At 42.1% G+C, this 17414-nt stretch overlaps 1 protein-coding gene across 7 annotated transcripts in view; it reads left to right on the plus strand.

Moving 5' to 3' along the window:
• LOC105212375 (uncharacterized) overlaps positions 1-3208 on the plus strand; it is a 97797-nt gene extending 94589 nt beyond the window's left edge. For all 7 annotated transcript variants that reach the window (XM_011184300.3, XM_054226099.1, XM_054226098.1 and 4 more), the window contains one exon: positions 79-3208. In XM_011184300.3, the coding sequence (XP_011182602.2) occupies positions 79-2513 (2435 nt within the window). In that variant the 3' untranslated portion in view covers positions 2514-3208. The remainder of the gene's footprint in view (positions 1-78) is intronic.
• The last annotated feature ends 14206 nt before the right edge of the window (positions 3209-17414 follow it).

Below are 17414 nucleotides of genomic sequence, written 5' to 3' on the forward strand. Positions count from 1 at the left end.
GGTCTGATCTAAAGTTCATTAACCTTTACAAGTCAACAAACATACAACTAACTTGTTCTCCTTATTTTTAACCCGTAGAGTCCTGTATGGAAATCTCCACTATGGTTGAGATACGCATTGAAAAGAATGAGAAGAGCCTAGGCGCTCGTCCCATCAAATGCGAAAGTCGGATGCGCGAGCTCGAGCAACTGCTACGCACCGAGGACTCACCCATCGAATTTATGTGTCATTCATTAGGCATTGGACCAGCTGAACTTGATGCGCTCGACTTGCATTTGCTGCAGTGCTTCCAAAAGAACATGCCGCCCAATTTTCATTTACTCAACGGTCCCTATGAGAAGCAACATCACTTCCTAACCATACGTGAATCAAGCCCTGAAGAGTATCCCACACTTTTGCATTTTGCAGCACGTTGGGGTCTCAATCGATTATGTATTCAGTTGATGGAGTGTCCGGGTGGCGATACTGCTTGTGGCATACGTAATTGTATTGGCAAAACACCCGCTGAACTGGCCGAACAAGAGGGGCATCACAAGCTGGCGACGAACATTGTTAGTTTCTCTGAGTTTCACGAACTTACCACAATGTATCACTACTTCAAAGGTATTAGCGGGCCTACTGGACACAAAAGCAATAATCAAACGGTGGTAAATGGTAAAATAGCTAACAGTAATCAAAACCTAGCCAACCAGAGTAACAACAAAGTCGTTATTGAAGCTGTAAAGTCGACACCGGCGTCACCAAAAGTGAAGCAACCGAAACCACAAAAACCTATACCACAAGAACCGCAAGAAATACAATCCGCAGAATATATGGAAATGTCAAGTGGTTCCGAACGTGAAAATACACCCGATTCCAAACCAAAGATAGAGACATTAGCTGTCTCGAACTTGAATTACATTAGCGTAGAAGCTGAGGATGAGAATTTGCAAGGCTCCTCTGCTGATGTTTGCAAGAACTTTGAGAAGGTCGTAACCACACCCGAAGTCACTACGAATGAACTTCGTATAAGTGAACCACCTTATTACCAATCGAAGGAACAAAATAAATCTGTTGATGTCACTGATTCTCCTTACCAAACGGACAAGTTCAGTCATGAATGTTCACAGTTACTCGAGAGCTGCACCGGCACGACAGCCAGTAACGATTATGTACTCCAGCCAGCGAATATTCCACTACCACCGAAACCGGTTAACACGCCACCAACAGCTCGCGTCCCCAATGGCAACGCAGATACTGATGATGGCAATTACCTCTTCCAGCCGTCGAATCGACCAGTTGAAGATGAATTGCTGCCACAGAATCGTCTCAGCTTGAGTCGTTCGTTAAGCTCTTCCTCTCGCGCTGGCCAAAATCCCACATATGGTACGCTGAAACGTACCGCCTCAGATGCCTCCAGCGTCACAACACGTTCCAATGCCGATGACGAATTGGCCGAGATTATGCACGACTTCAAGAATAATGTGCTCAGTATACGCGATGTTGAGTTGTTGGTCGAAAAGTGGAAACATCGTAACGATGTGCAACAGAGCTTCCGCGAGAAACAAGAGCAAATTGATCAGTTGCGCAAAGAATACGATCGCATACAGGAAAACCTGAGATCACAGCTGAAACGTGAGACACCCTTTGAAAAAATCAAGAAACTCTTCTCACGACACAAATCCACAACGAATTTGACAGAGAAGGCCTCTTGCGCCGACAGCGTGCTTGACGAAACGAAATCGTCCATCACAACCAGTTCCAGTTTCAAATCTTCACAACGTCCCATCAGCTCGCTAAGCTTACAAAGTGTATCGTCTTCATCGTCTTCGGGACGCCTTAGCACCGGCAGCAATTGCAGCGGCACATCACTCGGTGACTCCGGCACACACTCCGACCATGAAGAACGACGTTTCGTTTGTCGTCTGGCTTCGCCCGCTGCGCTCATGGATAACTATCTTGTACCGCCACCACCACGTCCAGTACTAACACCTAATTCAACGCCCGGTGAAGAGCGCCATCAATTAGTTTTCCCCTCACCAAAATCATCACTCCAACGTCTAAACACGCCCACCAGCCCTACCGGCGGCGAACACTATCAGATGTTCCCCTCTAATATACCAGTCTATACCAGTCAGAATTTAGCAACGTCACAGGCCAACAACTATCTGAACACAATTATGGAGGCGAAAGAAAATGACGCTGGAGCCTCCGCCAGCAGCAGCGCCTGCAGCAACAGCAACACTGGCAATCGCCAATATCAAAATGGCGTCACATTACAACCCATCAAGGTCAATGAACGCGCGAATATCATCTACGGCAAGCTGACGAAGGCTTCACCGCCCTGCACCTCCTTTAAGCCGAAACAAGTGGCTGTGCCACAGGTGGGCAGCATTGAAGTGCAGGCTGAAGTTTATCAGAATGTCGGCGCAAACCTGGAACAGATCAAGGAAGTTGAGCCCGTGAAGGAGGTGAAAGCGAATGGCGCCGTGGTGGCAGAGACTATCGAGAGCCCAAACTACATGAACTGCTAAACGGCACGTCCTGAAGTAAAACAACTGTTAACTGTTTATCCGATTCATTAGCAAATGCTAATTATTTAACGCTTGCAGCGGAAATTCGTTTTTTAAATTTTTGGACATAGTAATGAGTCAAAACACTGTAAATAAGATTTGTATGTACCGTTAGGCACTCTATAGTAGTCTATTGTTAAAATATATATAGGTATTACTTAAGCATTAGTGGTATTTATAATTAATTAACACTGTAATTAAAAACCAATACGAAATGAGTATGAACTAGTTAAAAAGTTGGAATATTTAATATTAAGCTAAAAATAAAAAAACTAAAGTTTGTGACAAAATAGATTTCTTTCAACACTTTCATAACTGTTTTCATACAGATTCATTAACTACCCACTTGGACGACTAAATGGAGATTGATCGACTGTTTGTTGGAGTTAATTCAGACTATTTTTACAAACGAGCTTAAAGCGCCACATTAAGCTCTCAACTTCGTCTACAGAAATTTGCATGTAAATTAATTCATAACCAAATAAACATTACTTCTTATATTATATGTATATGTACTATTTATTATGGTTCCACACTCATTTAAAGTTAAATAATTATTTAAGTATTTTACCGTTAGCACTTGTAATTGTACATGACAACAATAACCAAACATATTGCACACATATCATTTGGTTAGTTTAGACTATGGTTTTTATTACATTTTAGTCTGCATTAATTTTAACCTATACATCGAAGCATTGAAGTTGAATTTGTATTATTGATGGCAATCAAGCGCAAACACGAACAAACCAACGATTTTATTTTCCACAGCAAATTATTTGCGTTTTATTTGTATTCGAACATAAGTTTTAAGCTAGAGTAAGCTTTTAAAGAGTTTAATTATGTATTGTATATCCTCATATTTAAACGTTCATAACTTTATTTGGAAGTGATAGTTGTCGGCATGCACATATACAAACATACACACAATAATATTATGTATCAATTAAAGTTCTTATATGAATTAAAAAAAAAAATCAATAATTATTAATAAATCCTTATCATACATGTAACCAGCTGATAATACGTCAAATTAAATAATCCAATAAAAATATTAAAGTGAATTCTAAAAGGTGAAGAAAATTCATTTTTATTATTTCGATATTATGGGATTATACGCCAGATGAGGCTAATGCTGGCTGGGAGCATTCTTCTCCTTGACTGGCGTAGAAACCGCTTACGCGGTTATAGCCGAGTCCACAACAGCGCGCCACGCATCTCTCCTTCTGGCAGTTTGGCACCAATTGGTAATACCAAGTGGGCACTTTCGTCCATTCGTCCGCTGTCTTTTTATTCGCTGAACTATGTCTATGTCGTCGAACAACACATACAGCTCATCATTCCATCTTCTGCGGTATTCGAGACCATAAATCTTCCGCAAAACCTTTCTCTCGAAAACTCCTAGTGCCGTCTCATCGGATGTTGACACCGTCCACGCTTCTGCACCATAAAGTAGGACGGGAATGATGAGGGACTTGTAGAGTTTAGTTTTTGTTCGTCGAGAGAGGACTTTACTTTTCAATTGCCTACTCAGTCCATAGTAGCACCTGTTGGCAAGAGTGATTCTGCGTTGGATTTCAAGGCTGACATTATTATCGGTGTTGATGCTGGTTCCTAGGTATACGAAATTATCTACAACTTCAAAGTTATGACTGTCAACAGTGACGTGGGAGCCAAGACGCGAATGCGCTGACTGTTTGTTTGATGACAGGAGATATTTCGTCTTGTCCTCGTTCACCACCAGACCCATTCGCTTCGCTTCCTTATCCAGGCGGGAAAAAGCAGAACTAACGGCGCGGGTGTTGTTTCCAATGGTTACTTTGTGTTTTATTTATTGTTGTAAAACTGTTACTTATTTATAAAACATTTATAAAACATATTGGCATACAACATTTTTGGTTTTTCCACCTGGCGCGTAAATGAATGAGCATGGTGTTCCCACTCTCGAGCATGCGACGAACAATTGGGCGTGGGAGAAGCACGGTTCTTCCAAATTGACGCAGCACACTTGAAACGTTTGCCCTTGCGATTTGTTGATGGTCATCGCAAAGACGTACTGGAACAAGCGCTTAAATTCAAACGGCATGTCCGTTGGAAACATGGGAATGCGTGGTAAGAGTACAACTTCACCTGCTGCCTTGCCATTTAGTATTGTTATATATATTTGGCGTAGGAACCGCTTTAAGCGATTATAGCCGAATCCACCAGAGCGCGCCACTCATTCCTCCTTTTTGCTTTTTGGCGCCAATTGGAAACACCAAGTGAAGCCAGGTCACTTTGCACTTGGTCTTTCCACCGGAGTGGAGGTCGTCCTCTTCCGCGGCTTCCTCCAGCGGGTACTGCATCGAATACTTTCAGAGCTGGAGTGTTTTCTTCCATCCGTACAACATGACCTAGCCAGCGTAGCCGCTGTCTTTTTATTCGCTGAACTATGTCAATGTCGTCGTATAAATCGTACAGCTCATCGTTCCATCGCCTGCGGTATTCGCCGTTGCCAATGTTTAGAGGACCAAAAATCTTGCGCAAAACCTTTCTCTCGAAAACCCCAAGAGTCGTCTCATCGGATGTTGTCATCGTCCACGCTTCAGCGCCATACATCAGGACGGGAATAATGAGCGACTTATAGAGTTTGATTTTGGTTCGTCGAGAGAGGACTTTACTTTTCAATTGCCTACTACATTTAGTATTGTTGCTTCAATCAAATTTGACCACAATTTTTTGACTGAAAGTCTTGTGCCATTACACAAAGTCGGTGGCTTCAGATTTCGTAGAAGTATAATGGGTGAACCGACTTTCAGGACCAAACGATGCGGTGGCAGACCTGGGGGATCCAAAGAATTCAAGAATTCAGTTGGATAATTGACTATTTCATCTTGATTCAAACCGCTATCAATCGATGTATATGTTGTAGCTTCTCCTGGCAGTTTTTCTTGAATGGCAAAATTGATTTCGTTGACGTGTACATTTTTCGGTGCCAATATTGCGCGTTCACTTAAATAATCGTGGCGTTGATAGTATTGAACAATATTTGGAAATACACTTTCAATCAATTCTTCTTTCGATTGTAAAAGTGTACAAAAGTTGTTCGGCAATGTGTTCAAACCGTTATCATCGATTGGTATTTTGCCTTCGCCAATGTCCAACAACTGCTTCGAAAACGCCGCTTAGGATCGATCGTTTTGCAATTGGACTCGCATGTTGATGGTAAGAGTCAGCCTTTGAACATGTCTCCACAAAACTGACGATTTTAAACATGCGTTTATTTCGTCGGCAGGAGTTGATCGAAGAATGACTGGCAAAGTTTGCCGAAAATCGCCGGATAATAAAACTAATGCTCCGCCAAAAAGTTGTTGCTTTTGGCGTAAATCTTGCATTGTTCTATTGAAAGCTTCTAATGACTTTTTGTTAGCCATTGGGCACTCATCCCATAGAACTATTCCAGCACCTCGCAAATTGCTGAATTCCTCGATATGTTGCACGTTGGTGTTTCAACGATTTGGATGTTCAACGGTAATTTCAACGCAGAATGTGCTGTTCGGCCGCCATCAAGTAGAGTAGCAGCGATGCCTGACTAAGCAATTGCCAGCGCAATTTTCTGCTGTGACCGTATAGTAGCAAGAATCAAAGAATCAGAAACGTTTTCCCTGTACCACCGGGCGCATCCAGAATGTAGAATCCATCGGCGTTATTGTCAACCGCTCGTATAATCTTATCATAAGCATTTTTCTGCTGAATATTCAATTTGGTAATGTTAGTTTGTATGAAAGCACGCAATTCATTGCAATCGTATTGTTGTTCACGTTGAAGCTCATGGTCAAGCATATGAATCGCAGAACATTTCATCGGCAAAACATTATTTCATGAGAATTTGTATAAGCGGGAAGTATAATTTTTTTTTTTTGCAAAACGTGCAATGATACACACATTAAATTTCTTATGTGCACCCTCCACACATACCCCAATCACCCCTGAAAATTTCATTGAAATCGGGTAAGCCGTCTAGGAGGAGTATGCGAACAGGAAGTTTTGCCACTTAATTTTATATATACAGATTGTACCTTCTCTGTTTAGCTCTGCAGCTCTTATAATTTTTTCCAGCATCAGGTTAAAGAAGTCGCACGATAGTGAATCACCTTGTCTGAAACCTCGTCTGGTATCGAACGGCTCGGAGAGGTCCTTCCCGATCCTGACGGAGCTTTTGGTGTTGCTCAACGTCAGCTTACACAGCCGTATTAGTTTTGTGGGGATACCAAATTCAGACATCGCGGCATAAAGGCAACTCCTTTTCGTGCTGTCGAAAGCAGCTTTAAAGTCGACAAAGAGATGGTGTGTGTCGATCCTATTTTCACGGGTCTTCTCCAAAATTTGGCGCATGGTGAATATCTGGTCTTTTGTTGATTTTCCAGGTCTAAAGCCACACTGATAAGGTCCAATCAGTTTGTTGACGGTGGGCTTTAGTCTTTCACACAATACGCTCGATAGAACCTTATACGCGATGTTGAGGAGGCTTATCCCACGGTAATTGGCGCAAATTGTGGGGTCTCCCTTTTTGTGTATTGGGCAGAGTACACTGAGATTCCAATCGTCAGGCATGCTTTCTTCCGACCATATTCTGCAAAGAAGCTGATGCAAGCACCTTATCAGCTCTTCGCCGCCGTATTTGAATAGCTCGGCCGGTAATCCATCGGCCCCCGCCGCCTTGTTGTTCTTCAAGCGGGTAATTGCTATTCTAATTTCTTCACGGTCGGGCAATGGAACATCTGTTCCATCGTCGTCGATGTTGCGGTCGATCGCAATATTGCGAGGTAGGCAGTCTGTTTTCTCTCCACTGCGAGACGACAATCCTCATCCATCAGCTGTGTTTTCGACTTTTCCGAAAGCCAATGGTTTCGGTTGCAGCTGTACGTAAGGAGTTTGATATGCTGTCCCACAGCTCCTTTATACCGAGATGCTGATAAGTGCTCTCAGAGAGCAGGAGTGCAAGTCGAGTAGAAAATCGTTCGGCTGTCGGTTGTGATTGCAGCTTCTCGATGTCGAACCTTCCTTGTATTTGTTGCCGTGTGCGCTTTTCTACACAGAGGCGGGTGTGTATCCTGAACGATCTGGTTGCGAGTGATTCGATCCAAGCCAAATAGCTTGATGGATTTTCTTATGCTGGAATCTAGTACTTCAGACGATCATATTTCGGGCCCCGGCGAAGTCGATCAGCCTCAGACCGTTTGGCGATGTTTCGTCATGGAGGCCGAATTTTCCGACTGTTGTGCCAAAGACACCTTCCTTACCCCCCTAGCTTTGAAATCACCAAGCACGATTTTTACATCGTGGCGGGGGCAGCGCTCATAGGTATCTTTGATCACTTCGTCCTTCTCTTCCGTCGGGGCGTGGGCGCAAATCAGCGATATATTGAAGAACCTCGCTTTGATGCGGATTGTGGCTAGACGTTCATCCACCGGAGTGAATGCCAGGACTCGACGACGGAGTCTCTCTCCCACCACGAATCCCACACCGAATTTGCGCTCCTTTATATGGCCGCTGTAGTAGATGTCACAAGGATTCACCTTCTTCCCGTCCATCGCATTTCTTGGATTGCGGTGATGTCAGCCTTTACTCTTACGAGGACATTAAGGGTCCGAACATTCCAGGTGCATGCCCTAATCATAGTCCTTTATAAGTTTGCTGTGGTCGTCATCAAAAGGGGGCTACCCAGAGGATACTTGGTCTAAGACCGGAAGTCGTGAGCTGCTTGAGCCACATGCAAAAGAATCGTTCCTGGCCACTCCCAAGTGAATGACAGTCAGAAACTTTCCTCACTTACTTGAACTTCTGCATATGACTCCATCCTCCATTAGGACAGTTGGAGCATTAGGACAGTTGAAATCAAAATTGGTATTTCCAAATAAGAAAAAATATGCACTCAAAAAAGTGCATAAACAAAGTGAAGTTAGAGTAAACTCTCTAGGCAACTTTACAATCAACAGAAAAGTCAGAAATCATTATAGTCAGCTACCCATAAACTATACAGTGATCTATATGTGGACTGTATACATTCATTAAATAATGCCATCCCAGTCTATAAACTACAAATATCCGTAAACCAAATGGTGATATTCGCAAACATTGTTAAAAGTCAATGAGACCAATAAACAGAAATGTCAAAATCATGATGGGTTGTAATCCCTCCAACTACTGATTCTCAGTTCGTCCATTTATGATAGTGGCATGAATCCTGTCATTTACACATATATACATATATCTATATTTGGCGTAGGGACCGTTTACGCGATTATAGCCGAATTCACCATTCATTTCTCCTTCTTGCTTTCTGGTGCCAACTGGAAGCACCAAGTGAAGCCAGATCACTTTCGACTTGCTCTTTCCAACATAGTGGAGGTCAGCCGCTTCAGCGACTTCCTCCAACGGGTACTGCATCGAACAATTTCAGTGCTGGAGTGTTTTCATCCATTCGAACAAAATGTCCTAGCAAGCGTAGCCGCTGTCTTTTTATTCGCTGAACTATGTCAATGTCGTCGTACAGCTCATCCTTCCATCGTCTGCGGTATTCGCCATTGCCATTCTCTCGAAAACGGCACGAAAGAAAGGATACCCAGTAAGAACTCTGTAACCATCCATTCTGAGAATATTTAAAATTTTTTCATAAAACAGGAATTTTTGTACTCATTTATTCATTTTAGTTATTTTATTATTTAAACAAATATATTAGATCACAAAATCATTAACGTTTTTGTCTTTAAATAGCTTAAAACTGTAAATATAATACATAACATAAAACGACATTCATAACAGTAAAGCATTTCGCGCAGGGCACTTATCCAAAGTGCCCTATCCATGTGCAATGTTTACTCGTTGCTGGTTCGATAACGACTGAATGATAGATCGTAAACGTATGTGTTATGTAAATTGTGACAAGCAGTGCCGACCACTGATGTAATATGTCCATCAATTTCCAGAGAACAAATGGAGAGACTTCACCTGGAGCTTAGAACCATGGATGAGAGGTATCAAGATCGATGGCATCGGCATATGATGGTTGACTACTGGGGTATGCAACGGGATTGTCCTAATACATCTCATTCACGATAGTCGCGAAAATGAAAATTTTTGTTTACATAATAATTTAATAAATGCTGCTTTTTTTTAGATGCAAATATTTAGAAAAATACACGTGGGAAGTCGAAATTTTTGGTATATATGTAATCAGAATGCAATCCTAGTTTATTGGTACCAAAATTAGTGTTGACCAGTGTAGTATAATATTTATAAAATTGGTCCCATGTTTCCGAAAAACGCCTTAAACCTTTATGCAAATATTGAAAGATTAAAAGTTTGTACGTAAAAGTAAATTCTTAGTGGGCTGATCGAAATCAGATTTACGCTCGGCTCGGCTTTCACCGTCCACTCTGCAGGCACCCCAATTCGCTTTATACTCAAGGAAAATGGTAAGTGATATTTATATATATACATACTAGTAAACCCGGCCACGCTTTCTTGTGAATAATTTATATACATATATACATATATTTTTTATTTTTTAATACATTTAAATTATTACCTAGGAATATAGTAATAAAATGTAATTATGAAAAAATGAAGCGACTTAACGAAGGTTTCAAGACCGGAGCATCCTCATGTAGAGACCAAGGTGGTAATCTGGTAACCGATGTCCAGGGCATACTGGGATTATGGAGGGAACACTTCTCCGACCTGCTGAATGGCAGTGAGAGTACAACACCAGGAGATGGCGAACCCGATCCCCCAATCGATGACGATGGAACAGATGTTCCATTACCCGACCATGAAGAAATTCGAATAGCAATTACCCGCTTGAAGAACAACAAAGCAGCGGGGGCCGATAGATTACCGGCAGAACTATTCAAATACGGCGGCGAAGAACTGATAAGGTGCATGCATCAGCTTCTTTGCAGAATATGGTCGGAAGAAAGCATGCCTGACGATTGGAATCTCAGTATGCTCTGCCCAATCCATAAAAAGGGAGATCCCACAATCTGCGCCAATTACCGTGGGATCAGCCTCCTAAATATCGCATACAAGGTTCTATCGAGCGTACTGTGTGAAAGACTAAAGCCCACCGTCAACAAACTGATTGAACCTTATCAGTGTGGCTTTAGACCTGGAAAATCGACAACTGACCAGATATTCACCATGCGCCAAATTTTGGAGAAGACCCGTGAAAAGAGGATCGACACACACCACCTTTTTGTCGATTTTAAAGCTGCTTTCGACAGCACGAAAAGGAGCTGCCTTTACGCCGCGATGTCTGAATTTGGTATCCCCGCAAAACTAATACGGCTGTGTAAATTGACGCTGAGCAACACCAAAAGCTCCGTCATGATTGGGAAGGACCTCTCCGAGCCGTTCGATACCAAACGAGATTTCAGACAAGGTGACTCACTATCGTGCGATTTCTTTAACCTGATGCTGGAAAAAATTATAAGAGCTGCAGAGCTAAACCGAGAAGGTACAATCTTCTACAAGAGTGTACAGCTCCTGGCGTACGCCGATGATATTGATATCATCGGAAGCAACAACCGCGCCGTTTGTTCTGCTTTTTCCCGCATGGATAAGGAGGCGAAGCGAATGGGTCTGGAGGTGAATGAGGACAAGACGAAATATCTCCTGTCATCAAGCAAACAGTCGGCGCATTCGCGTCTTGGCTCCCACGTCACTGTTGACAGTCATAACTTCGAGGTCGTAGATAATTTCGTATACCTGGGAACCAGCATCAACAACACGAACAATGTCAGCCTCGAAATCCAGCGCAGAATAACTCTTGCCAACAGGTGCTACTTTGGACTGAGTAGGCAATTGAACAGTAAAGTCCTCTCTCGACGAACCAAAATCAAGCTCTACAAGTCACTTATCATTCCCGTCCTGCTTTACGGTGCAGAAGCTTGGACGATGTCAACATCAGATGAGACGACACTAGGAGTTTTCGAGAGGAAAATTTTGCGCAAGATTTATGGTCCTCAGAACTTGGCAACGGCGAATACCGCAGACGATGGAACGATGAGCTGTACGAGTTATACGACGACATTGACATAGTTCAGCGAATAAAAAGACAGCGGCTACGCTGGCTAGGTCATGTTGTCCGAATGGACGAAAACACTCCAGCACTGAAAGTGTTCGATGCAGTACCCTCCGGAGGTAGCCGAGGAAGGGGAAGGCCTCCACTCCGTTGGAGGGACCAGGTGGAGAGCGACCTGGTTAAACTTGGGATCTCCAACTGGCGCCGAACTGCGAAGGAGAGAGAGATGTGGCGCACTATCGTCGATTCGGCTATAACCGGCTAAACGGTTGCAACGCCAATCACATACACAATATAGTAATAAAATGTATAGTTTGTATTAAAATTCATATATTTATATGATATTCGTCCTGTCCTTGTCAAAATATTATAGGATATTGAAGTGTGTCAAATGAGCGATGTAGATCTGAAATAATGCTGAGAGTATTGCCCTGCTGTGTGATTTTTATTGATCGATTTTCAACAGGATCACCAACCATAATAACGAAACAAATTACGTCACACAAAAAACATTTGCTCAAACAATTTTTTTTCCACAAAAACAAATTCAAATTTCAAAAAATACAATCAACTACACGTATATAAACGAACACCTGCCGCAATGTAAAAATTTTCAAAAGCCAGCTGTGATATGCACCCACAAACCAACAAATGAGAAAATATACATACAATCGTAAATATATTCAAACATTTGCGGTAATGTAAAAATAGACGAAGCCAACTACAGAAAAAGTAGACACGTACATACTGACAAATTTTATCTATACACACAATCGAACATATATTGAAAATTAAATATTTTTATGAAAAAAACACACATATATACACACACGTATAAATGAATATACAAATGCATAAATATGTATCTACAAGCGCTAGAAAACTACGACAAACCACAAACTAACGTACAGATATTCAAATGAATGTACTCACATCCAAATAATATAAACTTCAAACAACGCATTTTCATTTAATGTTTTTAGCAAGTGGCAGGTTTTGTTATGACAGCCTAAATCCATGAAAATTTAGAAAGAAATTTAGCGCCATCTACTGTAACATAGCGCACTTAGCGCCACCAACTGGTGGATAGCTCTTTCCTAATAATAAACAAATAATTTGCAATAAATAAATAATGCGACTATAAGGAGAGTTATAAACTATCCTATTTTTCAAGTTGGACCAAACTGCCCACAGTGTTAAAAATTTCATTAAAATCGGTTCAGTAGTTTAGGAGTCCATCGAAAACAAACAACGTGACACGTGATTTTTATATATTAAGATATAAATGTACATATTTTAGTGGACATATTTAACTATTATGGAAAATTTAAATATTTCCATGATCTAATCTTAATTTTCTATTTTGTGAACTTCTTGGAATATCTTGATTTGTCGATTAAATCAAAAAGTGAAAAGTAGTAAGTAATGTTTACCTTATAGTAGTGTGCCTAGGTGTCAAAAAATGGTTGAAATCGGGTAAATTCTTTCTCATGCCCCTATATATCTGATATTATTAGATTTTTCAAACTTCCGATGGACTTTATACCATATACATATATCGATTAATATAAGAGGTATCTTAGCAAAATTTATTGAGCGTGTAATCTTGGATATGATGTTGCTTGGTGGCAAAAATGACTGAAAATGGTCCAGAAATTGCCCCAGCCTCACATACCATATATAATAATTTTTGCTATTCTATTGTAGGTTCTTTTAATAACATAAAATAAATAATTTGCGAGAATATAAAATGTTCGGTTAAATCAAAACTGAGCCCTTTCTTTGTTGTTAACACTCCTTGTATGTTTGTAATTTAAATAAATTTCTGAGCTTGTTATAAATGTCCTTGGTTTAAGTTTAACAGTTAACCAAGTTAAAGCCAGTAATACTTCTCTAAACATTTCAACAAAAACTTGGTCACATAATTACGAACAAAAACTGAGCTCGTTGTGCATTCACTTTGATCAGCCGCAAGGAAGCAAACCACACATAAATATGAATACCTACAGTAGAGAGTAACTTGAATTCAGGTTAAATGGAATGCACATATGGTATATATATGTACAACTGTAAACACATATAAACTGTACAAAATGTATGTATGCATACATATATACCTCGTATAACCGTACATACTCTACTTACTTGTTTTGCTTACGATTAGTGAGTTTGTAATGCTTATTCCACTCATTACCTGTCACCAAAAGGCCTATTAGATCTATATGACTTAGCAAAGGTTCCCCAGTTACATTCTTCTTCTTGACTGGCGTAGACACCGCTTACGCGGTTATAGCTGAGTCCAAAACAGCGCGCCACGTATCCCTCCTTCTGGCAGTTTGGCGCCAATTGGTTATACCAAGCGAAGCCAGGTCCCTCTCCACCTGGTTCTTCCATCGGAGTGGAGGTCTCCCTCTTCCTCGGCTTCCACCAGCGGGTACTGCATCGAATACTTTCAGAGCTGGAGCACTTTCATCCATTCGAACAACATGACCTAGCCACCGTAGCCGCTGTTTTTTTATTCGCTGGACTATGTCTATGTCGTCGAATAACACATACAGCTGATCGTTCCATCGTCTGCGGTATTCGCCGTTGCCAATTCTTAAGGGACCATAAATCTTCCGCAAAACCTTTCTCTCGAAAACTCCTAGTGCCGTCTCATCGGATGTTGACATCGTCCACGCTTCTGCACCGTAAAGTAGGACGGGAATGATGAGGCTCTTGTAGAGTTTGGTTTTTGTTCGTCGAGAGATGACTTTAATTTTCAATTGCTTACTTAGTCCATAGTAGCACCTGTTGGCAAGAGTGATTCTGCGTTGGATTTCAAGGCTGACATTGTTGTTGCTGTTAATGCTGGTTCCCAGGTAGACGAAATTATCTACAACTTCAAAGTTATGACTGTCAACAGTGACGCGGGAGCCACGACGCGAATGCGCTGACTGTTTGTTTGATGACAGGAGATATTTCGTCTTGTCCTCGTTCACCACCAGACCCATTCGCTTCGCTTCCTTATCCATGCGGGAAAAAGCAGAACAAACGGCGCGGTTGTTGCTTCAGATGATATCAATATCATCGGCGTACGCCAGTAGCTGTACACTCAAGATTGTACCTTCTCTGTTTAGCTCTGCAGCTCTTATAATTTTTTCCAGCATCAGGTTAAAGAAGTCGCACGATAGTGAGTCACCTTGTCTGAAACCTCGTCTAGTATCGAACGGCTCGAAAAGGTCCTTCCCGATCCTGACGGAGCTTTTGGGGTTGCTCAACGTCAGCTTACACAGCCGTATTAGTTTTGTGGGGATACCAAATTCAGACATCGCGGCATAAAGGCAACTCCTTTTCGTGCTGTCGAAAGCAGCTTTAAAGTCGACAAAGAGATGGTGTGTGTCGATCCTATTTTCACAGGTCTTCTCCAAAATTTGGCGCATGGTGAATATCTGGTCAGTTGTCGATTTTCCAGGTCTAAAGCCACACTGATAAGGTCCAATCAGTTTGTTGACGGTGGGCTTTAGTCTTTCACACAATACGCTCGATAGAACCTTATACGCGATGTTGAGGAGGCTTATCCCACGGTAATTGGCGCAAATTGTGGGGTCTCCCTTTTTGTGTATTGGGCAGAGTACACTGAGATTCCAATCGTCAGGCATGCTTTCTTCCGACCATATTCTGCAAAGAAGCTGATTCAAGCACCTTATCAGCTCTTCGCCGCCGTATTTGAATAGCTCGGCCGGTAATCCATCGGCCCCCGCCGCCTTATTGTTCTTCAAGCGGGTGATTGCTATTCGAATTTCTTCACGGTCGGGCAATGGAACATCTGCTCCATCGTCGTCGATTGGGGAATCGGGTTCGCCATCTCCTGTTGTTGTACTTTCACTGCCATTCAGCAGGCTGGAGAAGTGTTCCCTCCACATACTCAGTATACTCTGGCCATCAATAACTAGATCACCTCTGGGGGTCCTTCAGGAGTGCGCTCCGGTCTTGAAACCTTCAGTTAGTCGTCAGATCTTTTCGTAAAATTTTCGAGCATAACCCCTGTAGGCCAGCTTGTCAAGCTCTTCATACTCACGCATTTCGGCCTCATTCTTTTTTTGTCTGCAAATGCGTCTCGCTTCCCTCTTCAGCTCTCGGTATCTTTCCCATCCCGCTCGTGTTGCGGTCGATCGCAACATTGCGAGGTAAGCAGTCTGTTTTCTCTCCACTGCGAGACGACAATCCTCATCATACCAGCTGTGTTTTCGACTTTTCCGAAAGCCAATGGTTTCGGTTGCAGCTGTACGTAAGGAGTTTGATATGCCGTCCCACAGCTCCCTTATACCGAGATGCTGATGAGTGCTCTCAGAGAGCAGGAGTGCAAGTCGAGTAGAAAATCGTTCGGCTGTCGGTTGTGATTGCAGCTTCTCGATGTCGAACCTTCCTTGTGTTTGTTGACGTGTGCGCTTATCTACACAGAGGCGGGTGCGTATTTTAGCTGCTACAAGATAGTGGTCCGAGTCGATGTTGGGACCACGAAGCGTACGCACATCAGAAACACTGGAGACATGTCGTCCATCTATCACAACATGATCGATCTGGTTACGAGTGATTCGATCCGGGGACAGCCAAGTAGCTTGATGGATTATCTTATGCTGGAATCTAGTAATACAGACGACCATATTTCGGGCCCCGGCGAAGTCGATCAGCCTCAGACCGTTTGGTGATGTTTCGTCATGGAGGCTGAATTTTCCGACTGTTGTGCCAAAGACACATTCTTTACCCACCCTAGCGTTGAAATCGCCAAGCACGATTTTGACATCGTGGCGGGGGCAGCGCTTACGATTAGTGAGTTTCCAGTCATTTTCCAGTCATTACCTGTCACCAAAAGGCCTATTAGAGCTATATGACTTAGTAAAGGTTCCCCAGTTACAGCATAAAAAGTTCACAAAGTTGAACTGAAACGGAAAATGAAAATTAGCCCCTTACAGATTTTGCATTCGAAAACCCACAATCAGTTCCGTTTTTATTTCATTTTTTCGTTCTTATGCCGCGTTTAAAAAGTTTGAAATTCATTCATTTTTTAAATGTCCGCCAAGCAAGCGGAAATTTCGGCGTACAAACACACATACGTATGAAATTGTTGGAGCATGGTTGCGGCATAAACGGTAAATTGTCGTTTTTCGCCACTCACTTCCCCCGGCAGCACTGCTCTGCCCTCAGCCAACACTCGTGAATTACTACGAACAGCAACGCACTTGTAGTACCGGCAAATTTTCTACAATTTATTTATGCACAGAGTTGTTGTTGCACATATCCGTGTATATAATACCATATATATTCGTGTATATATGTGTCGGGTGTTTTGTTCTTTGTACGAAACTCTCACGCGTGCACGAGAGTGCAGATTTCTTTTTCAGCAAAATATATGCTCGCTACTACTTTAACTTCACTACTACTGCTCTAATGGTGTTTTTGGAAATATACGCAAATGCATGCTATGCATATTAACTGTACATATACATATTTTACCCTAGAAGTATGTGGAAACCACTTTTGCATCCCCGACGCCTGCTGTATGTTGTCACTGAAGCGGAAACGCTCGCGTATGCTCATAAACGCCAACGACTGCCCTCAATGATTTCCGGTCTCTATATACTATGTAACTTGTACATCAGCATGTTCCCTATATGCTAGCCATTACAGCTGATGTTGATGTTGTATTCGTAGTAAATTCGGCTGAGAGAATACACAAAATATGAGCGAGTTTATTTAGAGTAAATAAAAGTTCTCTCCCATGGTACTCTGCTGTCGCAGTTCTCGCACAACACTCG

This window comes from Zeugodacus cucurbitae, chromosome 2, assembly GCF_028554725.1.
Source record: "Zeugodacus cucurbitae isolate PBARC_wt_2022May chromosome 2, idZeuCucr1.2, whole genome shotgun sequence".
NCBI lineage: Eukaryota > Metazoa > Arthropoda > Insecta > Diptera > Tephritidae > Zeugodacus > Zeugodacus cucurbitae.